This window comes from Narcine bancroftii, chromosome 3, assembly GCF_036971445.1.
Source record: "Narcine bancroftii isolate sNarBan1 chromosome 3, sNarBan1.hap1, whole genome shotgun sequence".
Lineage (NCBI taxonomy): Eukaryota > Metazoa > Chordata > Chondrichthyes > Torpediniformes > Narcinidae > Narcine > Narcine bancroftii.
Window position 1 is genome coordinate 169,433,250 of NC_091471.1, and position 26,369 is coordinate 169,459,618.

General features: G+C 44.2%; 1 protein-coding gene across 1 annotated transcript in view; it reads left to right on the top strand.

Annotated features, from left to right (window-relative positions):
• wrn (WRN RecQ like helicase) overlaps positions 1–26,369 on the top strand; it is a 286,387-nt gene that overhangs the window by 211,536 nt on the left and 48,482 nt on the right. Inside the window, exons 45-48 of the mRNA XM_069925810.1 lie at positions 18,733–18,827; positions 18,931–19,003; positions 21,591–21,670; positions 23,157–23,217. Coding sequence (XP_069781911.1) covers positions 18,733–18,827; positions 18,931–19,003; positions 21,591–21,670; positions 23,157–23,217 — 309 coding nt within the window. The remainder of the gene's footprint in view (positions 1–18,732; positions 18,828–18,930; positions 19,004–21,590; positions 21,671–23,156; positions 23,218–26,369) is intronic.

Below are 26,369 nucleotides of genomic sequence, written 5' to 3' on the forward strand. Positions count from 1 at the left end.
GGATCTCCTGTTAGGGAACGAGCTAGATCAGGTAGCGGACATTAATGTTGGAGAACCAATTGGGTCTAGTGACCATAATTCTGTTAGTTTTGGGGTAGTTTTAAGGAAGAGCAAGGAAAGGCCTAAAGTTGAGGTTCTGAATTGGAAAAGAGCAAATTTCGTAGGAATAAGAAGGGATTTGGGGAGTATTGAGTGGGACAAGATATTTTCAGGTAAGGATGTTAATGAAAAATGGAGGATATTCAAAAAAGAAATTTTGAGGGTACAGAGTAGTTATGTCCCAGTCTGGATCAAAGGAAAGGCTGGAAGTCATAGGGAGACTTGGTTTTCGAGGAATATTGGAAATTTGGTTAGGAGAAAAATGGAGGTGTACAAGAGGTATAAAGAGCAGGTAGCTGAGAAGTTGAAGGAGGACTACAAGGAGTGTAGAAGGAATCTTAAGAAAGAAATTAGAAAGGCCAAAAAAAGGCATGAAGAGGCTTTGGCTGACAGAGTAGAAACAAATCCAAAGGGTTTCTATAAGTACATTAAAAGTAAAAGATTAGTGGGAGATAAAATTGGACCCCTTGTAGATAGCGAGGGTAGGCTGAGTGAGAAGTCTGAGGAAATGGGGGAAATTTTGAATGATTTCTTTGCCTCGGTATTCACTAGGGAAAAAAATGTTGAACCAGTTGAAATAAAGAAAAATAGTGGGGAGGTCATGAAGCATATAAGGATAACCGAGGAGGTAGTGATGGCTGTGTTAAAAAAGATAAAGTTGGATAAATCTCCCGGACTGGACAAAATATTCCCTAGGACACTCAGGGAGGCTAGTGGACAGTTAGTGGGGCCATTAACAGAGATATTTAGGATGTCACTGGCCACGGGGGTGGTACCAAAGGATTGGAGGGTGGCGCATGTAGTTCCTCTGTTTAAGAAAGGGTACAAATGCAAACCTGGGAATTATAGGCCTGTAAGTCTGACGTCTGTGGTGGGCAAGTTGATGGAAAGTGTTCTGAGGGATGCTATTTACAAATTTTTGGAGGTACAAGGATTGATAGGGAGTAATCAGCATGGTTTTGTCAGGGGTAGATCATGCTTGACAAACCTGATTGAGTTCTTCGAGGGGGTTACAAAAAAGGTTGATGAAGGGAAAGCTGTGGATGTTGTCTATTTGGACTTTAGTAAAGCTTTTGACAAAGTTCCCCACAGGAGGTTAGGAAAAAAGGTGGAAGCATTAGGTATAAATAAGGAGGTAGTGAAATGGATTCAGCAGTGGTTGGATGGAAGGTGTCAGAGAGTAGTGGTAGAAAATTGTTTGTCCATTTAGAGGCCGGTGACTAGTGGAGTTCCTCAGGGTTCGGTCCTGGGTCCACTATTATTTGTTATATATATTAACGATCTGGATGTAGGGGTAGAAAATTGGATAAGCAAGTTTGCAGATGACACAAAGATTGGTGGTGTTGTGGACAGTGAGGTAGATTACCGTAGATTAAAAGGTGATTTAGGAAGGCTGGAGGTGTGGGCTGAGAAATGGCTGATGGAATTTAATACAGATAAATGTGAGGTGCTGCATTTTGGAAAGGCAAATTTAAATAGGTCATATACATTGAATGGTAGACAATTGAGGAGTGCAGAGCAACAAAGGGATTTAGGAGTTATGGTAAATAGTACCCTCAAGGCTGATACTCAGGTAGATGGTGTGGTGAAGAAGGCATTTGGAATGTTGGCCTTCATAAATCGGAGTATTGAATTCAAGAGTAGGGAGGTTATGATGAAATTGTACAAGGCATTGGTGAGGCCAAATTTGGAGTACTGTGTACAGTTTTGGTCACCAAATTATAGGAAAGATATAAACAAAATAGAGAGAGTGCAGAGAAGGTTCACGAGAATGTTGACAGGATTTCAGGGTCTGAGTTACAGGGAAAGGTTGTGCAGACTGGGGCTTTTTTCTCTGGAGCGTAGAAGATTGAGAGGGGACTTGATAGAGGTGTTTAAGATTTTTAAAGGGACAGACAGAGTAAATGTGGATAGGCTTTTTCAATTAAGAAAGGAGGAGATTCAAACTAGAGGACATGGTTAAAGATTGAAGGGGGAAAATTATAAGGGGAACATGAGGGGAAATTTCTTTACGCAGAGGGTGGTGGGGATGTGGAATGAGCTTCCGGCAGACGTGGTTGAGGCGGGGTCATTGGTTACATTTAAGGAAAGACTGGATCGTTACATGGATAGGAGGGGACTAGAGGGGTATGGACCGGGTGCTGGTCAGTGGGACTAAGAGGGTGGGGATTTGCTACGGCATGGACTAGTAGGGCCGAACTGGCCTGTTCTGTGCTGTAAGTGGTTATATGGTTACATGGATGTGTTGTTGATCCTCCAAATTTTAATAATATAGACAATAATACAAGAGAATGGAATTAGGCCATTTGGTCCATCACGTCTACTTCACCTTTCAAATCCTGTCTAATAAATTTTTCCTTTCAACTCTATTTCCTGTCATCTTCCCATAACCTTTGACACCCTTCCTAATCAGGCCACATTAAGACCATTAATTAACATGCAGTTACCAAAATGATGCTGAATGACTGGAAAAGGCACAAGCCAGACAATCACAATGATAAAAGGCCAGTTCTTGAAATATCTTTGTCATGTCAGTGTATAAAGTGTGTTGTTGTTAGACAGTTGTACATTATTAGCTGTTTGAAGAATGGGAAATTTATATTTTAATCATTGTTTTGTTTCAGCAATCTGCTATATAACTATGTACAGTAGTCGCTAATGTTTGGCACAAGACCATTTTTTTCTTTCTTTGACTCTATGCTCCACAGTTTTAAATTTGAAATCGAACAATTCACGTATGATTAATGTGCACATTCCAGATTTTAGGGAAGATTAATTGCATACATTTTGGTTTGATCAGGTAAAAATTAACACATTTTTTTAGACGTTAGTTCTCCCATTTCAGGGCACCATTATGTTTGGTGTCACAGACATGTTATCATTAATCTTTATGATAAAATATATTTTTTAGAGAGCTACTGTGGGGGGTGGGGTGGGGTAGGTTTGAGTGACACAAAGAGAACATTACATCATTTTAAACCAGACGCCGAAGCTCCATCAAGTGGGAGATTAATAAACTTATTATTGTTCAGTTCAAAGCTGTAAAAAAAGACTTAAGATTGTTCTCCCATTTGAAATCTTGAGACAATGAATGTTTGCTGAGAAGACCTGTAATCTAGATAAATATTGGGAGAGTTTGGTAAAATTAGAGTAGGTTACATACGTACACACATTTTAAAACAGATCTCATTTGAAATACTGAAGAATTTATATTCAGTGGACTTTACCGAAACTACGGAGAAAGCTATGCACATTTCACAAGTAGGTGCTAATTGAAATGATGTCATCAAATGAATCGACTGGAGACAGGTCATCTGTGTTGAACATTTTTACAAGGCTTCTGACCTTTCTGCAAAGTGCACAGAAAGGTCACTCCTGAGAAGTTTGTTTACCTAAGACAACAGATGGGAGCAAAAGACTAACTCCTATTGATTGCTGGAGAAGGTGGGGGTTTTGCAAGTGAAAGTCACATGGGTTTTCTGGCAGTTGGAGAGAGAGAGAGAGCGAGAGAGAGAGAAGGGTGAAACAAGTTCTCTCGGCCAGTGTGTATGTGACACTGAAAGACAGCTGAACAGTCACAGCTCTGGATGCCAAGAAGCTTGTTGGAACTGAAACAGAAAACTCCAGAGTGGCGAATGGCTGATGTTTCTCTTGGAAAAAGAGAAACAGAAAGGAACTCTGTGATAGCCTGAAAGAAAGAGATTATCATCTGGAGAACCCTGATGGGGCAAGTTTCATCAGCAAGGTGACTAATGGTGGTACCTCAGTTGTGGAAATCCTGGAACAACACATCTCTCTCTGCAAATCCTACGAGAACCTTCCTGAGCAGTAAACTTTTACCTTTTGAGCACCAAAGCCTGGTGAACTTTATACATGTTAAATTCTGTGCACAGTATAAGAATTGCCTTTCACCAGAGAACTTGGAAGAATGGGAAGTGAGATTTAACTGAACCAAAGAACTTTTCTTAAAGTTACACACACATCATACATGTGCGCTTAGAATTAGAAGGGGGTTAAGTTGGGTTAATTAAGTTTTTTTAAAAAACTTTATTTATTAATTCAAAAAACAAATAATATATGACATATACAGCATTTGAACACGAACATTTTATATATATAGAAAAAAAGAAAAAAAAAGAAAAGAAAAGAACCCCTCCCCTTCAGCCAAACCCTCTTAAGGAGAGCCATAAAAAAAGTAAAAAGAAAGAATATTTAAAAAAAAAGAGTGAAATATACATATAAAAATCTAATCAATATAAATTGAAATGTAAATATTCCGAGTATAACAGCCACTTATTAATAAAAAAATTATAATGATCATGCAAAACAGACATAATTTTTTCCATTATTAAACATATTTCATCTCATTATACCATCAATTAATATCAATCATATTTGTATCTTTCCACGTACTAGCAATACATTTTCTCGCAATGGTTAAAGCTAAATATACAAAAGCAAGCTGGAATTTATCTAATCCCAAGCCTTTCAGAGGTTGCAAACTACCCAATAAAAATACTGTTGGATCTAAAACTTTTAATCTTATACAGATATTCTAAAAACGATTTAATTTTCTTCCAAAAAGGTTGTATATGTATAGATAACCAAACAGCATGAAAAAAAGTTCCAACTGTATCACCACATCTAAAACAAAAATCTGATTCATTAACCCCATATTTTTTTTAACTTTTCAGGTGTTAAATATAATTGATGTAAAAAATTGCAATTAATCATTGCATAATGTGCATTTATCAATCTAGTTACACTATCATCAGATATCTAACCAATCCTCTTCAGAAAAAATAAAACCAATACCCGCTTCCCATTTAATTTTAGATCTAACCCAACCGTTTTTATGCATACCATCCTGTAATATTTGATACATAAATGAAATATAAGCCTTCTCTGGTACCTTCATAAGAAAAGTCTCAAATTTAGTCATTTTAGGTAAAATTATATCTCTACCAAACATACATTTTACCAAAGATCGAATTTGATAATAAAGAATTCTTATCAATACCAAAATCTTCCCTCATCTGATTAAAAGACAAACACTTACCCTCTTTAAAACAATCTCCCAAATTTTTCACACCTTTAAATCTCCAATGCAATAAACTTTGATTATGTATTGAAAAAGTAATAAGTTGATTATTATACAATGGAGCCAAGCCAATAATTTACCCCTAGAGCCTATCATTTTATTTTTCTTTATCCTTAACTTCATTAAATGTTTTAGTATAGGCACATTATATTGTTGTTTTTCTTTGGCTTGGCTTCGCGGACGAAGATTTATGGAGGGGGTAAAAGTCCACGTCAGCTGCAGGCTCGTTTGTGGCTGACAAGTCCGATGCGGGACAGGCAGACACGGTTGCAGCGGCTGCAGGGGAAAATTGGTTGGTTGGGGTTGGGTGTTGGGTTTTTCCTCCTTTGCCTTTTGTCAGTGAGGTGGGCTCTGCGGTCTTCTTCAAAGGAGGTTGCTGCCCGCCAAACTGTGAGGCGCCAAGATGCACGGTTTGAGGCGTTATCAGCCCACTGGCGGTGGTCAATGTGGCAGGCACCAAGAGATTTCTTTAGGCAGTACTTGTACCTTTTCTTTGGTGCACCTCTGTCACGGTGGCCAGTGGAGAGCTCGCCATATAACACGATCTTGGGAAGGCGATGGTCCTCCATTCTGGAGACGTGACCCATTCAGCGCAGCTGGATCTTCAGCAGCGTGGACTCGATGCTGTCGACCTCTGCCATCTTGAGTACTTCGACGTTAGGGATGAAAGCGCTCCAATGGATGTTGAGGATGGAGCGGAGACAACGCTGGTGGAAGCGTTCTAGGAGCCGTAGGTGGTGCTGGTAGAGGACCCATGATTCGGAGCCGAACAGGAGTGTGGGTATGACAACGGCTCTGTATACGCTTATCTTTGTGAGGTTTTTCAGTTGGTTGTTTTTCCAGACTCTTTTGTGTAGTCTTCCAAAGGCGCTATTTGCCTTGGCGAGTCTGTTGTCTATCTCATTGTCGATCCTTGCATCTGATGAAATGGTTCAGCCGAGATAGGTAAACTGGTTGACCGTTTTGAGTTTTGTGTGCCCGATGGAGATGTGGGGGGGCTGGTAGTCATGGTGGGGAGCTGGCTGATGGAGGACCTCAGTTTTCTTCAGGCTGACTTCCAGGCCAAACATTTTGGCAGTTTCCGCAAAGCAGATTGTCAAGCGCTGAAGAGCTGGCTCTGAATGGGCAACTAAAGCGGCATCGTCTGCAAAGAGTAGTTCACGGACAAGTTTCTCTTGTGTCTTGGTGTGAGCTTGCAGGCGCCTCAGATTGAAGAGACTGCCATCCGTGCGGTACCGGATGTAAACAGCGTCTTCATTGTTGGGGTCTTTCATGGCTTGGTTCAGCATCATGCTGAAGAAGATTGAAAAGAGGGTTGGTGCGAGAACACAGCCTTGCTTCACGCCATTGTTAATGGAGAAGGGTTCAGAGAGCTCATTGCTGTATCTGACCCGACCTTGTTGGTTTTCGTGCAGTTGGATAACCATGTTGAGGAACTTTGGGGGACATCTGATGCGCTCTAGTATTTGCCAAAGCCCTTTCCTGCTCACGGTGTCGAAGGCTTTGGTGAGGTCAACAAAGGTGATGTAGAGTCCTTTGTTTTGTTCTCTGCACTTAGCTTATTCCACCTAAACAAAAATTTATGTATTTCAAATTCAGAAATACTTGCTTTCAAATTCAGAAATACTTGCCATCTCAATTTTAGCCCAACTAGGAGGCCGTACCAAATCCATCAATGAACTAATAAATTGAAGTTGGGCTGCCTCATAATAATTTTGAAAATGTGAGAAACGTAGTCCCCCTAACTCATATTTCCAAGTTAATTTATTCAAAGCTACTCTCGAAAATTTACCCCTTCTTAAAAACTCCCTAACAATTTTATTTAAATCTCGAAAAAAAATTTTATCAAGTAAACATGGAATAGATTGAAACAAATATTGTATACGCAGAAAGATATTAATCTTAATTGTATTTATCCTACCCAATAAATTAATAGGTAAATCTTTCCATTTAATCAAATCAGTTTTAATTTTTTTCATAATGGAGCATAATTTAATTTATATAAAGATTGATAATTAACATTCAAAATTATACCCAGATATTGAATTCAATCAGTCCACTTCAAATTAACAATATTCTTATAAACTAAATAATCTCCTTCACTTACCGGTAATATTTCACTTTTTTCCCAATTAACTTTATATCCAGAAAGACATCCATATTGTATTAAACATTCCTTCAAATGCGAAAGTGACTGAGCTGGGTTTATTAAATACACCAATAGATCATCAGCAAATAATTAATTTTATACGCCTCATCTAAAACTTTCATACCTTGTATCTGTGTATTTTGTCTTATCAACTGTGCTAAAGATTCAATCACTAACGCAAACAAAGCTGGTAATAAAGGACAACCTTGACGAATTGATCGAGTTAACATAAAAGATTCCGAAATCAGACCATTCGTCAATACTCTAGCTACCAGTTTAGTATATAGAGCCCCAATCCAACCAATAATAGAAGGACCAAATGTAAATTTCTCCAAAACTTTAAACAAAAAATTCCATTCAATTATATCAAATGCTTTTTCTGCATCTAAAGATATTAATCAAACTAATCACGCGCAAAATGTTATCTGAAGCATATCTATTTTTTATAAAACCTGTTTGATCAATATGAATCAACTTTGGTAAAAATTTAGCCAATCTATTCGCGAATATTTTAGCTATTATTTTATAATCTACATTTAACAACAAAATTGGTCTATATGAAGATACTTTCAAAGGAACTCTATCTTTTTTTTAGGAATTACTGTAATTAAAGCACTAGAACAAGACTCAGGTAATTCATAATGTTCTCCAACTTGACATAATACATCCCCAAACACTAGATAAATCATAAAAGATTTTATAAAATTCAACCAAAAATCCATCATCACCAGGTGATTTACCATTCGGCATTTCCAGCATAGCCATTTTAATTTCCGAATCAGTAAATGGTACTTCTAACTCCTGTATATCTGTAGCCTCTAATATCGGTAAATTCAACTGATTTAAAAAAAAGATCAATCGATCCAGTTTCCAGTTTTCCTTCAGATGTATATAACTTTTTATAAAATGAATAAAACTCATCATTAATCTCACGAGATTTATAAGTAATAAGAGAATTCCGTCTAATTCAAGACTCTGATTTAATCGATTCTTTTTTATTTTAGAAGTATAACTAATTATTTGTCCTCTCAAATAGGCTTTCACAGCATCCCCTAATACAAACTTACTTTGAACAGAATTAGAATTTTCTTTAAAAAAAAATTAATTTGTTTTTTCAAAAAAATCAATAAATTCCATATTTTTAACAACATTGTATTAAATCTCCAACGATAAGCTATTTGAATTTTCTCAGAAGTCTCATATGTAAAATATAACAGAGAATGATCTAAAATCACCCTACTTTTATATTCTGCTTGTTGTATTTTCCCTTGTAAATGTGCCGATACTAAAAAGAAGTCAATCCTTGAAAACGATTAATGTCTAGATGAATAAAAGGAAAAATCTTTCTCTGTCGGATTAAGATGTCTCCAAATATCTACTAAATTAAGATCTTTCATCAACACTTGGACCTGAATTGCCATCTTGGATTTTTTACCTTTCATCGGAGATTTATCTAATTTAGGTTCCAAAACACAATTAAAATCACCACCAACTAAAATATTATTATTAGCCTGACCCAAACATAAAAATTCATCAGAAATAAATACTTCATCATATGCATTTGGAGCATAAATATTAAGTAAAGTCCAATATTCACTAAAAATCTTACAATTCAATTTAAGAATACATCCTGCTTTTTCCTCCATTGATTGTAATTCAAAAGATAATTTTTTATGAATCAAAATTACTACACCTTTAGCTCTAGAATTAAATGAAGATTATACATGCCCAACCCAGTCCCTTTTTAATTTCATGCTTTCCTTCACATTCAAATGTGTTTCTTGTAAAAAGGCAATATCAATTTTCATTTTCCGAATATACGCCAAGATTCTCTTATGCTTAATCGGACTATTTAATCCACGAATATTAAAAGTATCAAACCTCAACTTTGACATGTCTACTATTATTACTAAATATCATTAATATCTTTATATAAAAACTCAAATCAACGTATATAGGCCCTCCAATAAAAAAATCACAAATTAAAAACTAAAAAAAATTAAAATAAATAAAGAAAAAAAAAGAAAATTCCCCCCCCCCCCAAAAAAACTACCAAAAGGTAGTAATCCCCTAAACAAAAATTGGGTGTGGGTCACCCACCAGTGGCTGATGATTAGTAAAGAACTTAGTGCAAATCTCTCGCTCCCCAGCCAAACAATGAATAACATCAAAATATCATAATAACAAAAAAAATAGAGTAAGAAAAAGAAAATTCTTCTTTTCATCCAAGAGATTCCAATCTCGAAGATCCCATTTCAGAAGAAGTTGGACTCTTTCCATTCCCGTTTTTCCCATTTATGCCATTTCTTCCATTTCCAGAACAAGCAGATTTTTCTTTAGGAGACAATGGTGGACTACGTCTTTGTCCTCTTATATCTGGCAATGACTCAGCAAAAATCATTGCTTCACGATCATTCTCAAAAAACCGAGATTGATAGTCTCCTTAAAACACCTTCAACACTGCCAAATAGCGAAAAGTAGGCTTATAACCTTTACACTACAAAACTTTAACTGGATTGAATCGACGTCGACGTTGAATGACCTCTTGACTCAGATCAGGATAAAAAAAGACTCTGCTATTCTGAATCAATAATGGAGTTTGTCGTTGTCTCGCATTTTGTACTGCTAGTCGAAGTATTGGTTCTCTATCCAAATAACTCAAACATCGAATTATTACCGGTCTCGGTGATTGACCAGCTGAGGGTGTTCTTCTTAAAACTCTATGGGCTCTTTCCAGTGCCAATCCCCCAGAGAAAAATTCTTGCCTTAATATTTACGGAAACGAAGAGGATCTTGTCCTTCAATTCTTTGCTTGGCTTCGCGGACGAAGATTTATGGAGGGGGTAAAAGTCCACGTCAGCTGCAGGCTCGTTTGTGGCTGACAAGTCCGATGCGGGACAGGCAGACATGGTTGTAGCGGCTGCAGGGGAAAATTGGTTGGTTGGGGTTGGGTGTTGGGTTTTTCCTCCTTTGCCTTTTGTCAGTGAGGTGGGCTCTGCGGTCTTCTTCAAAGGAGGTTGCTGCCCGCCAAACTGTGAGGCGCCAAGATGCACGGTTTGAGGCGATATCAGCCCACTGTCGGTGGTCAATGTGGCAGGCACCAAGAGATTTCTTTAGGCAGTCCTTGTACCTTTTCTTTGGTGCACCTCTGTCACGGTGGCCAGTGGAGAGCTCGCCATATAACACGATCTTGGGAAGGCGATGGTCCTCCATTCTGGAGACGTGACCCATCCAGCGCAGCTGGATCTTCAGCAGCGTGGACTCGATGCTGTCGACCTCTGCCATCTCGAGTACTTCGACGTTAGGGATGAAAGCGCTCCAATGGATGTTGAGGATGGAGCGGAGACAACGCTGGTGGAAGCGTTCTAGGAGCCGTAGGTGATGCCGGTAGAGGACCCATGATTCGGAGCCGAACAGGAGTGTGGGTATGACAACGGCTCTGTATACGCTTATCTTTGTGAGGTTTTTCAGTTGGTTGTTTTTCCAGACTCTTTTGTGTAGTCTTCCAAAGGCACTATTTGCCTTGGCGAGTCTGTTGTCTATCTCATTGTCGATCCTTGCATCTGATGAAATGGTGCAGCCGAGATAGGTAAACTGGTTGACCGTTTTGAGTTTTGTGTGCCCGATGGAGATGTGGGGGGGCTGGTAGTCATGGTGGGGAGCTGGCTGATGGAGGACCTCAGTTTTCTTCAGGCTGACTTCCAGGCCAAACATTTTGGCAGTTTCCGCAAAGCAGGATGTCAAGCGCTGAAGAGCTGGCTCTGAATGGGCAACTAAAGCGGCATCGTCTGCAAAGAGTAGTTCACGGACAAGTTTCTCTTGTGTCTTGGTGTGAGCTTGCAGGCGCCTCAGATTGAAGAGACTGCCATCCGTGCGGTACCGGATGTAAACAGCGTCTTCATTGTTGGGGTCTTTCATGGCTTGGTTCAGCATCATGCTGAAGAAGATTGAAAAGAGGGTTGGTGCGAGAACACAGCCTTGCTTCACGCCATTGTTAATGGAGAAGGGTTCAGAGAGCTCATTGCTGTATCTGACCCGACCTTGTTGGTTTTCGTGCAGTTGGATAATCATGTTGAGGAATTTTGGGGGACATCCGATGCGCTCTAGTATTTGCCAAAGCCCTTTCCTGCTCACGGTGTCGAAGGCTTTGGTGAGGTCAACAAAGGTGATGTAGAGTACTTTGTTTTGTTCTCTGCACTTTTCTTGGAGCTGTCTGAGGGCAAAGACCATGTCAGTAGTTCCTCTGTTTGCGCGAAAGCCGCACTGTGATTCTGGGAGAACATTCTCGGCGACACTAGGTATTATTCTATTTAGTAGAATCCTAGCGAAGATTTTGCCTGCAATGGAGAGCAACGTGATTCCCCTGTAGTTTGAGCAGTCTGATTTCTCGCCTTTGCTTTTGTACAGGGTGATGATGGTGGCATCACGAAGATCCTGAGGCAGTTTTCCTTGGTCCCAACAAAGCTTGAAAAACTCATGCAGTTTGGCATGCAGAGTTTTGCCGCCAGCCTTCCAGACCTCTGGGGGGATTCCATCCATACCTGGTGCTTTGCCACTTTTCAGTTGTTCGATTGCCTTATATGTCTCATCCAGGGTGAGGACCTCATTCAGCTCTAGCCTTGGGGGCTGTTGAGGGAGCTGGAGCAGGGCGGAATCTTGGACTGAGCGGTTGGCACTGAAAAGAGATTGGAAGTGTTCTGACCATCGGTTGAGGATGGAGAACTTGTCGCTGAGGAGGACTTTGCCGTCTGAGCTGCGCAGCGGGCTTTGGACTTGGGGTGAGGGGCCGTACACAGCCTTTAGAGCCTCGTAGAAACCCCTGAAGTCGCCAATGTCCGCGCTGAGCTGGGTTTGTTTGGCGAGGCTAGTCCACCACTCGTTTTGGATTTCCCGGAGTTTGCGCTGAAGATGGCTGCATGCGCGACGGAAGGCTTGTTTCTTCTCTGGACAGGACGGCTTTGTAAGGTGAGCCTGGTGGGCAGCTCGCTTCTTTGCCAGCAGCTCCTGGATTTCCTGGCTGTTTTCGTCAAACCAGTCCTTGTTTTTCCTGGAGGAGAAGCCCAGTACCTCTTCAGTGGATTGCAGTATGGTAGTCTTCAACTGATCCCAGAGGGTTTCAGGGGACGGGTCCGTGAGGCGGGTTGCATCGTCGAGCTTTGCTTTGAGGTTTGCCTGGAAGTCTCCTCTCGCTTCGTCTGACTGCAGGTTTCCAACATTGAACCTCTTTCTGGGGGCTTTACTGTTCCTGGGCTTTGGCTTGAAGTGAAGGTTGAGCTTGCAGCGAACCAGCCGGTGGTCAGTGTGGCATTCCGCGCTAGGCATGACCCTGGTGTGGAGCACATCTCGTTTGTCACTTTCTCGCCCCAGCATGTAGTCCAGGAGGTGCCAGTGTTTGGATCGGGGATGCATCCAGGTGGTCTTAATGCTGTCCCTCTGCTGAAAAAGGGTGTTTGTAATGACAAGCCGCTGTTCTGCGCAGAGCTCCAACAGGAGGCGCCCATTGTCGTTGCACTTGCCGACGCCATGCTTGCCCAGGATTCCTGGCCAGGTTTCTGAGTCTTTGCCGACACGAGCGTTGAAGTCGCCCAGGATGACAACCTTGTCGGCTGTAGGGGTGCGTTGGATGAGGTTGCGCAGGTCGGTGTAGAACTTGTCCTTTTCTGCTGGTTCCACCTGGAGGGTTGGAGCATAGACACTGATGAGGGTGATGTGACGCTTGTTTTGAAGGGGCAGTCGCATGGACATGATTCGGTCCGAGAGGCCTGTCGGAAGGTTTTCGAGTTTGGAGGCAATGAAGCTCTTGACCATGAAGCCTACACCAGATAGGCGTCGTTCATCCGAAGGCTTGCCAGACCAGTAGAGTGTGTAGCCCGCGCCGCGTTCTTGGAGGCTGCCTACATCTGCCAGGCGGACTTCACTGAGAGCGGCTATGTCGATGTGAAGTCTGAGGAGTTCATGTGCGATGAGGGCAGACCGACGTTCAGGTCAGTGGCAGTCAGCCTTGTCTAGCATGGTTCTGATGTTCCAGCATGCTAGCTTGAATTTGTGAGCATCTTTTGAGGGGGAGGACGTGGAGGGGGAGGACGTGGAGGGGGAGGACGTGGAGGGGGAGGACGTGGAGGGGGAGGACGTGGAGGGGGAGGACGTGGAGGGGGAGGACGTGGAGGGGGAGGACGTGGAGGGGGAGGACGTGGAGGGGGAGGACGTGGAGGGGGAGGACGTGGAGGGGGAGGACGTGGAGGGGGAGGACGTGGAGGGGGAGGACGTGGAGGGGGAGGACGTGGAGGGGGAGGACGTGGAGGGGGAGGACGTGGAGGGGGAGGACGTGGAGGGGGAGGACGTGGAGGGGGAGGACGTGGAGGGGGAGGACGTGGAGGGGGAGGACGTGGAGGGGGAGGACGTGGAGGGGGAGGACGTGGAGGGGGAGGACGTGGAGGGGGAGGACGTGGAGGGGGAGGACGTGGAGGGGGAGGACGTGGAGGGGGAGGACGTGGAGGGGGAGGACGTGGAGGGGGAGGACGTGGAGGGGGAGGACGTGGAGGGGGAGGACGTGGAGGGGGAGGACGTGGAGGGGGAGGACGTGGAGGGGGAGGACGTGGAGGGGGAGGACGTGGAGGGGGAGGACGTGGAGGGGGAGGACGTGGAGGGGGAGGACGTGGAGGGGGAGGACGTGGAGGGGGAGGACGTGGAGGGGGAGGACGTGGAGGGGGAGGACGTGGAGGGGGAGGACGTGGAGGGGGAGGACGTGGAGGGGGAGGACGTGGAGGGGGAGGACGTGGAGGGGGAGGACGTGGAGGGGGAGGACGTGGAGGGGGAGGACGTGGAGGGGGAGGACGTGGAGGGGGAGGACGTGGAGGGGGAGGACGTGGAGGGGGAGGACGTGGAGGGGGAGGACGTGGAGGGGGAGGACGTGGAGGGGGAGGACGTGGAGGGGGAGGACGTGGAGGGGGAGGACGTGGAGGGGGAGGACGTGGAGGGGGAGGACGTGGAGGGGGAGGACGTGGAGGGGGAGGACGTGGAGGGGGAGGACGTGGAGGGGGAGGACGTGGAGGGGGAGGACGTGGAGGGGGAGGACGTGGAGGGGGAGGACGTGGAGGGGGAGGACGTGGAGGGGGAGGACGTGGAGGGGGAGGACGTGGAGGGGGAGGACGTGGAGGGGGAGGACGTGGAGGGGGAGGACGTGGAGGGGGAGGACGTGGAGGGGGAGGACGTGGAGGGGGAGGACGTGGAGGGGGAGGACGTGGAGGGGGAGGACGTGGAGGGGGAGGACGTGGAGGGGGAGGACGTGGAGGGGGAGGACGTGGAGGGGGAGGACGTGGAGGGGGAGGACGTGGAGGGGGAGGACGTGGAGGGGGAGGACGTGGAGGGGGAGGACGTGGAGGGGGAGGACGTGGAGGGGGAGGACGTGGAGGGGGAGGACGTGGAGGGGGAGGACGTGGAGGGGGAGGACGTGGAGGGGGAGGACGTGGAGGGGGAGGACGTGGAGGGGGAGGACGTGGAGGGGGAGGACGTGGAGGGGGAGGACGTGGAGGGGGAGGACGTGGAGGGGGAGGACGTGGAGGGGGAGGACGTGGAGGGGGAGGACGTGGAGGGGGAGGACGTGGAGGGGGAGGACGTGGAGGGGGAGGACGTGGAGGGGGAGGACGTGGAGGGGGAGGACGTGGACCTGTCCTCGGGCCTGCGCAAAGGAGCTTTTAGGTGGAGTGCAGTGTGCGCAGTACTGGCCCCACCCTTTACACCCATGGTTCGTGTGCCATGGCCGAGCAAGCTGGGACGTGGCAGCGAGGTCCTTGGGTCGTAGGTTTTATATCGGAGTGGCCTTCTCCTATGCAGGTTTCTTACCCGGGCTGGAGGGGCCGGGTAGATTACAATCCAGTGGTATAAACATACAAGGTTCCTGTGTCACCTGCCTGACCACCAATTATTTTCTCCTTTTGTTCATCTTTCCCACCCCTCTCTCATCTGCTTCTATCTACCCATCATACCTTCCCCATCAGTTTGCAGCCCCACCATCACACAACTATATACTGAAAATCTTAGTTCTTTCATCTCAGGCCTGATGCAGGATTTCAACCCAAGACACCAACAAACAACTTTTGCCTCCACAGATGCTGCTTAACAGTTGAGGTCTTCCAGTGTTGTTGTCTCTTTCCCGAGTTGATGAAGGGTCTTTGACTTGTAACTAATTCTGTTCTGGCAAACCAACAATTTTCACATTATTCCTTCTGCTTTGATTCTCCAAATAATCTATTTTTTCTTTCTAGCTCCTTCTCACGTTCTCCTAATTCTATGACTGATTTTTCCACCTTTAACACTTTTTCTGTGTTAGAAGTCACTTGTTGGTTACAGTCCAAAAAAGCAGTCTGAAATTTTTAAAATTCTTCATAAGATGCATCCACACGTGTCTTAACCATATTTAATTCTGAACTTATACCAGCGTTCATATGAACCATTTCATTCATTTGAGATGTCAACAAAGGTTTTATAACAGCTTGAATAATTGCATTCAATTGCATACACTGTAAGTCAGTAAAGCTCAGCTCTGCTCTCTCTGACATTAGGCAAAACAAGGTAACTGCAGCTCCTGCTGCAACTCAACAGAAGGCATTTTAAAAGTTTTACTGTGGGTCTGGACTCCCAGCGACGGCACCCCAACTTCTTCAGGGGGTCACCGCTGGTCTCCTCCCATATCTCGTTCTTCAGATTGAAATGCTACCTGATGCATTTCCAACAATGGAGTCGTCTTCCTGCGTGCTCCCTCCGTTGAAATTGAAAGGCTTTCCAAATTGGTGAACTGTGGCTGCAGGATAGAGGGGAACTCATCGAGATTGCGGGAATACTCGTCCCTGTGGGCTCTGATGGAAGTTATCCCTGGGCTGCACTCGTCTGTGGCATCGAGACGGACGGATTGGAAGGTGCGGGCGTTTACCAACTGCTTGCCTTTGATGTCCACCAACAGGCTGTTCCCCAACAGCACTGAGGCCAGCACGAACTTCCAGCGGAATTTGTCCTTGCCGATCTGGATCTGTGCGCCACGTGTGCCAAAAGTCCTGATAGGGGATCCATTGGCCGTCCGTAGGGTAGGGCCCCGTGTGCGGTGCGGGTTTCGAGGGCAGTCGGGGGAGCACGCTCAGTTCAGCTCCGGTGTCTACCAGGAACCATCGGTCACTGGACTTGTTGGTCACATGCAGGAGGCTTTTCGCATGGCCAACCACCGCAGCCATCAACGGTGGCTGGCCGGGTTATTTCCCTGGAACATACATGGATGAGCCCCCCAGTGTTGATGGTAGAAACACCAGGTGGGGGTGGTGTTCTTCCAGTTTGTGCTTGGGGGGCACTTGAGGCCGACTGGGCCCTGGGCGGGTGACCTGGCTGAGGGCGGGCAACCTGGCTGAGGGTGGCCTTGTTTTCTTGCTCGGTCTGCCAGAGGATGTTTACACGGGTCGCGATTCGTCGTGGATCGGAGAAGTCCTCATCTGCCAGCAGAAGTTGTATGTCCTCAGGCATTTGTTCGAGGAAAATTTGCTGGTTCTGTGGTCCTCAGCTAGAGCCAGCATTTTGTCCATGAGGGCAGATGGGGTCTGTCTCCTAGAGCATCCAGGTGTAGGAGCCTGGAGGCGTGCTGCTGCAAGGAGAGGCTGAAGGTGCTGAGGAGGAGTTTCTTGAGGGTGAGGTATTTACCTTCCTCTGGTGGGTTGTGGATGAGTTCGTCCACCCTGGGTGTGGTCTCTTCATCGAGCACGCTCACAACATGGTAGAACATCATGGTGTCTGATGTGATGAGTCGGAGGTGAAACTGTGCTTCTGCCTGCCTGAACTAAGTGTGTGTGTGTGATATGTCCAGAAGGGGGGCAGTTTCACCGCGACCGCTTTGATTTCTGCAGAATCCATATCGAGAGGCCAGAAAACTGTCTGGACTCGTCGGGGTCACCAATGTAGCGGCTGCTACACGAATTGAAACTCACAGCCACCACATTGGGGGTTTCAACAAACTGTTTATTTCAATCTTTGCGTGTGCCCCTTTAAGGGTGGTGTGAGCTCTGCCCCCCACGTCGTTGGTGACATCACCACGCTCGCCCGAGGCACGTGCTTTTTTCAAACCCACATGGCACGGAGGTCCCCCGACAACGCCATCTTCTCGCAGCTGCCCCGCCGGTGCGGCGATACAAACGGGGCTGGTTCACTACGGGTATGTGCGCCACCACAAGGGTGTAATTGCCAGGGTTTCCAATGAGTAATTATGAAAAACTTCTTCAGGAGTCTGGAATTCACTCCCACAGCATAGAAGATGCAAATTGAGTTAATGATTATAAATGAGGTAAATAATTTTAGATATTAAAGAGTATAGGAGCATAGTTGATGTAGGAAGTTTGAACGTGGGCCAGCCATGAGCTCAAAGCAGTCTAAAGAGCAAAAAGGAGTGAATTGCTACTTTGTTCCTTGATCCAAAGGGCTTTGCCTTTCTGTGCTATTCCTTTAAAATATAACTTCCTGCAGTATTACATTGAATGTAATCTGTTGGACAAAAATACCCAAAGTCATAATTATGGCAGTCAATACAAAGTACAGTATTTATGCCACTGGAATTCATGCCATAAAATGTATTCTGCCAACATGGATGGAAGCTGTTAATTCTGGTTGTGGTTAGCAAATTTCTACAATTGCAGGTGCCTCCAGAAAATAGAAAACTAATTTTGATCACAGTGTATTCTCTGCAGGATGTCACAGTGGCAGCTTGTGTACATTATTTATTGGGCATTAATCAGGAAAAATACCTATGATTTTCCAAAAAGTGGCTTTGTTGGGTCAGTATGGGTGAGGTAGAGAAGTAAATCTACCTCATAAAATGCACGAGCTCAGTTTAATTCTTTCTAATTTTTTTTAATAAGTTATGTTTCAAATATAATGATGAGGTTCAAATAGAATAAATGACCTTGCATGTGTCAAAGAAATATGGACAGCAGGACTTAAGATGCATTTAGAGGCATAACATCAGGATTGAAGGGCACCCATTTAAAACAGCATTGCAAATGAATTTCTTTAGCCAGAGATTGGAGAACCTCAGGAATTTGCTATCATGGGCAGCTGTGGTGGTCAGGTTGTGGGGTGTATTTAAGGCAGTGATTGATAGGTAATGGGGAGAAGGCTATGAAGTGGGGTTGAATGGGAGAATGGATCAGCTCATAATGGAATAGTGTAGTAGACTCAATGGGCCAAATGGACTAATTCTGCTACTGTAACTTATGGATTTGTGGTTTAGATGGAAAATACCAGTTATTGCTGGAATTTATTTTTCTTGTAATAGTTTTAAACAAACAAGTATGCAGGTTTCCATATGAATTTGGGAAACCATATTAAATTATAAAACTTTGATTTTTCAAAGGGGCAAGCATGGTTGAAGAAGGCTGCTGATCCGTCTTGTCGTACTCTTCTGCTTCCAGTCATTGAAGAACTACGTCTGCCTGATCTTCCAAAATCGTATGTATTGTGTTGCATTTGATTTGACTTCCATTTTCAGTAAGTTTTTCATATAAAGGCTGTTCCATGATCCTTGATTTCAAAAATATTTATTTCTTTGCAGTCAAGTTCAGCACCCGATCTCTCCAATATCCTCTGAAAGATCTCCAGCATTGGCTACCAAGTCAGAACTTCAGGTGTTTAATTATTCATCTTTTTACTTTTTTCTTCTTCTGAAGTAATCACTTCAGATTATCTATGTCAGATATTATTTCTGTTAAATCTGAATCCTTGAGAAATTATTTCACTATTTCCAATTTAAGGCAATTGTCAAGATTTTTAAATTTTAAATTCAGTCATACAACATGGAAACAGTCCATTTTGGCCTAGGAGTCTGTGCTACCCAATTACACCCAATTGACCCTCTGGTATATTTTGAATGATGGGAGGAAACCGGAGCCCTTGGGGAAAACCCATACCGACATGGGGGAGGATGTACAAACTCCTTACAGACAGCGTGGCATTTGAACCCTGGTTCCAATCATTGGCACTGTAACACCATTGCACTAACCACTACATTATTCATTCTCCCCCAAAAACTTGATATTTTTTTTTCCTGTGATTTAAAAACTTTACATTCCATACCTTTTTCTTAATTTTAAGGTTTATCCTTAGTGGATATTGGACCTATGTGTATTTCATGCAATCTGCCTTCTCCACTTCCCTCCCTATTGCCAATTAGCAGATACCAATTTTGCTCTATCAACTTATTCCCAAGTTAATACAAGCATTCCTCTTTCACCCCTTACCAGAGGTCATGAAAGTATTTCTTTTACCCCAGTTTACTCTCAGTGATTGCCACTTCTGCTTTACTTGGAATTGTAAGACACTGTCTTTTCTTTGGCTTGGCTTCACGGACGAAGATTTATGGAGGGGGTAAATGTCCACGTCAGCTGCAGGCTCGTTTGTGGCTGACAAGTCCGATGTGGGACAGGCAGACACGGTTGCAGCGGTTGCAGGGGAAAATTGGTGGGTTGGGGTTGGGTGTTGGGTTTTTCCTCCTTTGTCTTTTGTCAGTGAGGTGGGCTCTGCGGTCTTCTTCAAAGGAGGTTGCTGCCCGCCAAACTGTGAGGCGCCAAGATGCACGGTTTGAGGTGATATCAGCCCACTGGCGGTGTTCAATGTGGCAGGCACCAAGAGATTTCTTTAGGCAGTCCTTGTACCTCTTCTTTGGTGCACCTCTGTCACGGTGGCCAGTGGAGAGCTCGCCATATAACACGATCTTGGGAAGGCGATGGTCCTCCATTCTGGAGACGTGACCCACCCAGCGCAGCTGGATCTTCAGCAGCGTGGGCTCGATGCTGTCGGCCTCTGCCATCTCGAGTACTTCGATGTTAGGGATGAAGGCGCTCCAATGAATGTTGAGGATACTGTACCACGTAAATAACTTCCTATTGTGCTACAGCAGAATGAGAGAAGAATTGTGCCTTTACAGCATGCACTGCAACAGGAACTAGTTCAGAAGTTGAAAAATGTTAATCAGAGCTGGGAAAAGTATGAAGACAAAAATGCTGGAGGAACGCAACAGGTCTTCAGTGTCCATAGGAGATAAATATATCGAGCCAATGTTTTGGGCTTGAGCCCTTCTTCAAAATATGAGCAACAGCAGGCATGTGCCTGAATAAAAAGGCTGAGGGAGAAGGAAAGAAAGGGCAGGGGGAGGAGCACATGCCAATAAACAAATGATGATAATTGGACATGGATAGGAGGACAGAAGGTGAGAATTGTACAGGGGAGAGGTTGGCTCTATGAATGCAGATCTGGAGGAGAGGAGATAGAGGGAGAGAGAGCGCTAGAGGAAGGGAGAAGTAAGAATAGGGAAAATTGAGAGGTGGGGGTGGGGTGGAAGAAATAATGAAAACTAGAGAAGTTGATGTTAATGTCATCTGGTTGAGGGTGCCCAGAAGGAATATGAACATGGAAACTGTGGGTCTGGTGGGACAATTGGGTTTGTGGATCTTGGGTAGGATGTGAAACCAATAGTTTGGAGGCTACAGAAGGGAGATGACTGGAAATGATGAATTCAGAGATAGTGTGTGAAGCAATAATTTGATGAGTTTTGGTAGGGTCCTGTTAAAGGGGTAAGAGGAGATGTCTTGAGAGTTGATGGCTGGCTTCATGCAGATAGAGGTCAGTGCACCAGACTACAACAGTGCAGTTTTGATAGAGAGGTTGAGATTGGTGTGGAGGACAAGGTGTTCCGAGGGAGTGAGATCAGAATAAGTGAGGGGAGTGGAGGTCAAGATGTTTGATGTTTTGGTGGGAGTTCAAAATATAAAGGTCCAGAGGTAAGTCTCCCATTGTAAGGGTGTAGAATTTCTGCCTTTCCATTCAGGCTTTTTCACTGCATGAAAGGGCCTGGTGTCTCTCTGGCCCCCCCTCCCCCGTTTTAAGTTACACCCTTTGTCTGTGGGCTTGGGCTCCTCCCCCTTTTCTTTCAGGTTCCTGTCTGATTTATTTGTGTTTTTACTGCAATCACAGCATCTGCAGACTCTAGAGTTTCACAGAGTTGGGAAAAGATAATTTTCAGGATGAGAAAGTCATCAATTTTTTTTTAAACATATGCATACCTCATTTAACTGAAGGATAACTTTCATCATTCAGCTTGGATCTTCTCAGCCCATCCTGTTTCACTTTTGTCTTTTAGGTAACAGATGACTGACTGATAAGAATATTGTCTGTCTTGATGTACACTTTTTTGTTCTGCTCTTTTACATTTTTTAGAATCTGTTTCTCCTTGACCAGTTCGCAAGAGAGAAAAGAAAAGAAAATGAAAAGCCGTTTGTCAGATCTGCAATTAAAGGGTAAACATGTTTGCATTCGTTCAAATATTCAGGAAATCTATCAAAGAATAATAACCTTTAGAGTTACAAAATTCCTAGATATAGACATCAGGTTTTTTTTAAGGTGTGCACCAGAATCAGCAATAATGCTAACACTGAATTGACAATTTCTGCTCTCAAAGTCATCTAATGAAGCTGTTGACTGGCCACTTGTTATATAGGTAGCAGGCTGAGATGAATAGATGATGTTATTGGTAGAAAGTCCAATTAATTGTCATCTGAAAGCTGCATTGAGAATTCTCTTTAACTAAACTGACAAATTATAGGATTTGTAACCTCGCAGACATTGCTCAACAAAAGTTGGCCTTGTATTTAAAAAATGCCTCTCAGCTCCATTTTAAATCTTTCCCCTCTCATCTTGAGCCTCTGCCCCTGAGTTTGAGACTCCTGTACCCCAGGAAAAATACTGTGATTATTCATCTTAACTATACTTTCAGATCACCCCTCCATCTAAGGAAAAACAGCTGTCATCTATCCAATCTCTCCTTGTAACTCAATCTATGCAGTCCTGGCAACATTCTTCTGAATCTTTTCTGAATTCTCTCCTGCTTAATAATATTCTGGCGATCTAAGTTGCTTATTATACTCCATGTGTGGTCTCACAAACAGCTTGTACATTTGTAACATTGCAGCTGCTTCCAATTGCAAATTTACGAAGACAGGTTTGCCAAATGCCGACTTCACCATACAATCCACCAGTCATTCCCACTTTCAGGGAACTATATACTTGTATCTCAAGATGTCGCTGCTTTATTACACTCTCCAGGGCCCTGCATTTAATGTGACTGTTCTGTCCTGAATTAACTTTCCAAAATACAACACTTAAATTCCATCTGTCACTACTTGCCTCATAACAATTACAGCACGGAAACAGGCCATTAGGCCTCACTTTCCTTGTTTATATAGACCCTGTGTAATCTTAGGTAATCTTCTTCAATTTCCATTATACCACCTTTTGGTGTCATCCACAAACTTTCTAACTATGTCACCAAGAGAGGGCTCCTGTTTTCCAGTAAGTTCATATATACATGTAACAATCACTATGGAGAAATGACTCCTCGAAAGCCTCCATCCACCTGCTAATTCATTGCAAATTTCCTGCGATACTTTGCTGATTTCCCCCCCCACCTTTAAACAACTTTTGCCCTTATTCACCCCCCACCCCCCACCCTCTCATGGTCCCTTCCTCTCTGACTACTTTAATTTTGTATTAATTTCAAAGACTGTAACCTTTCTGTTTTAGCTGTCTGCGACATTACTCTGCCTTCTAATTAAAAGCATTGAGCAGTTCTGTTTGCCACCACATCGATTTTCAGACCTTCTGAGATGTTTAAAAAGCATAATATTTGGATCCATGCACATAAACATTGCAGGATTTTTAAATTTGAAATTGTGAATTGAAATATTAACATTTTATTCTACACAGTAATTTCTTGGTTCCATCTAGATCTCCAGTAAAAACCGTTCCCTCTGAACCAGCCCTATCACCCAGGGAACTGGAGTGGCAGGTAAGCATTGTTGCACTATCGTTTGTTATTTTGCTCGAATTTTGCCCCCATAATGATGTTTCAGTAGGTAATAAGCAGAGCTAAGCAATCTCCCATGCAATGGATTGGATCAATCTCTGCAGCTGAAAGCTGATAGGTAGCCCACTTACCCAAACTTCATTCTCTCTTCTAATGATAAACAGTGGCTGCAGTTTGTGCAGGACATTTCAACAGATCACCAAAACCTCTTGCCACCAAGGATAAGGACAGCAGGTGTGTAAGAACGTTGCCACCTGCATGTTCCCTCTAATTTTCTCACCATCCTTTGGAAATGTATTACCAGTCTTCCATTTGATGGAGTTTCACTATCTGAAGCTGTCGTGGCTCAAGGAGGTTGCTCACCACTACTTTCTTAAGGGCTCACATGATGAGCAAAAATTTTAGCCTTCATCTTACAAACTATTGTAAACTTTCACATAGATAATAAAGGAAACAAAAGCCATTGTGTTGTAACATTTGATGAATTTCTTCTCCTTTTAGGTTTTATCTAGAAATTCATCCTTATAAATCTTTTATTCAACCTGTTAACACCTGATCTAATTGCCAGTGAGTTAAGCATTTACTTTTACTCTGGTATCTCTTCCACATATAATTGCTGAACCTCTTGCACAGATTCTGACCTGTAATTCATTTCCTGTGATTGTTCTATGTTTCAACCACTTTTATCTCCTCTTCCACCACAATAAGCCTGTAACTTGACAAGAGGCATAATGAGCTAAATGATTTGCTGTATTATTCCCATTGCAGGGTACAGCAAGCTTTTACTTTGCTTAATATATTTTGATGAATGGTGTACTTGAGAAAAGGAATGTTGTGTTGGGAAGAGTACCAGGTTCGGTGGGTTCACAAAGAAACAAGTCTGGACACAAGTGTAACAATCACACGTAACTTTTATTACAACATGGGAAACAAATCACTAGTGCTCAATCACTAGTTCACTTAAGTGATGATATAGACACTCCCCTTGGACTTTGGTTGGACTCTTGACAACGGTAAACCTATTCTCGACCTGATCACACACTATAAACTGCCCACTGCTCTACTCATTATTTTTCTTTGGCTTGGCTTCGCGGACGAAGATTTATGGAGGGGGTAAAAAGTCCACGTCAGCTGCAGGCTCGTTTGTGGCTGACCAGTCCGATGCGGGACAGGCAGACACGATTGCAGCGGTTGCAAGGGAAAATTGGTGGGTTGGGTGTTGGGTTTTTCCTCCTTTGCCTTTTGTCAGTGAGGTGGGCTCTGCGGTCTTCTTCAAAGGAGGCTGCTGCCCGCCAAACTGTGAGGCGCCAAGATGCACGGTTTGAGGCGTTATCAGCCCACTGGCGGTGGTCAATGTGGCAGGCACCAAGAGATTTCTTTAGGCAGTCCTTGTACCTTTTCTTTGGTGCACCTCTGTCACGGTGGCCAGTGGAGAGCTCGCCATATAATACGATCTTGGGAAGGCGATGGTCCTCCATTCTGGAGACGTGACCCATCCAGCGCAGCTGGATCTTCAGCAGCGTGGACTCGATGCTGTCGACCTCTGCCATCTCGAGTACCTCGACGTTAGGGGTGTGAGCGCTCCAATGGATGTTGAGGATGGAGCGGAGACAACGCTGGTGGAAGCGTTCTAGGAGCCGTAGGTGGTGCCGGTAGAGGACCCATGATTCGGAGCCGAACAGGAGTGTGGGTATGACAACGGCTCTGTATACGCTTATCTTTGTGAGGTTTTTCAGTTGGTTGTTTTTCCAGACTCTTTTGTGTAGTCTTCCAAAGGCGCTATTTGCCTTGGCGAGTCTGTTGTCTATCTCATTGTCGATCCTTGCATCTGATGAAATGGTGCAGCCGAGATAGGTAAACTGGTTGACCGTTTTGAGTTTTGTGTGCCCGATGGAGATGTGGGGGGGCTGGTAGTCATGGTGGGGAGCTGGCTGATGGAGGACCTCAGTTTTCTTCAGGCTGACTTCCAGGCCAAACATTTTGGCAGTTTCCGCAAAGCAGGACGTCAAGCGCTGAAGAGCTGGCTCTGAATGGGCAACTAAAGCGGCAAAACTCTGCATGCCAAACTGCATGAGTTTTTCAAGCTTTGTTGGGACCAAGGTAAACTGCCTCAGGATCTTCGTGATGCCACCATCATCACCCTGTACAAAAGCAAAGGCGAGAAATCAGACTGCTCAAACTACAGGGGAATCACGTTGCTCTCCATTGCAGGCAAAATCTTCGCTAGGATTCTACTAAATAGAATAATACCTAGTGTCGCTGAGAATATTCTCCCAGAATCACAGTGCGGCTTTCGCGCTAACAGAGGAACCACTGACATGGTCTTTGCCCTCAGACAGCTCCAAGAAAAGTGTAGAGAACAAAACAAAGGACTCTACATCACCTTTGTTGACCTCACCAAAGCCTTCGACACCGTGAGCAGGAAAGGGCTTTGGCAAATACTAGAGCGCATCGGATGTCCCCCAAATTTCCTCAACATGATTATCCAACTGCACGAAAACCAACAAGGTCGGGTCAGATACAGCAATGAGCTCTCTGAACCCTTCTCCATTAACAATGGCGTGAAGCAAGGCTGTGTTCTCGCACCAACCCTCTTTTCAATCTTCTTCAGCATGATGCTGAACCAAGCCATGAAAGACCCCAACAATGAAGACGCTGTTTACATCCGGTACCGCACGGATGGCAGTCTCTTCAATCTGAGGCGCCTGCAAGCTCACACCAAGACACAAGAGAAACTTGTCCGTGAACTACTCTACTCATTATACACCTATGACATTGTGACAGGCACAATTTCAATGCTATCTACAAATTTGCTGATGACACCACAGTTGTCAGCAGAATCATAAATGGCAATGAGGAAGCGTACAGGAAGGAGATAGATCAGCTTGTTGAGTGGTGTCAGACCAACAACCTTGCACTCAGCGTTAGCAAAACCAAGGAGATGATTGTGGACTTCAGGAGGAAGTCAGGGGAACACAATTCAGTCCTCATCGATGGCTCAGTAGTGGAGACAGTAAGAACTTCAAATTCCTGGGTGTCAACATCTCTGAGGATCTGTCCTGGAGCCTTCATGTTTTTAAAAAAAAAAATATATTTTTCACACTATGAACCATATTAATCAAAATACACACTAA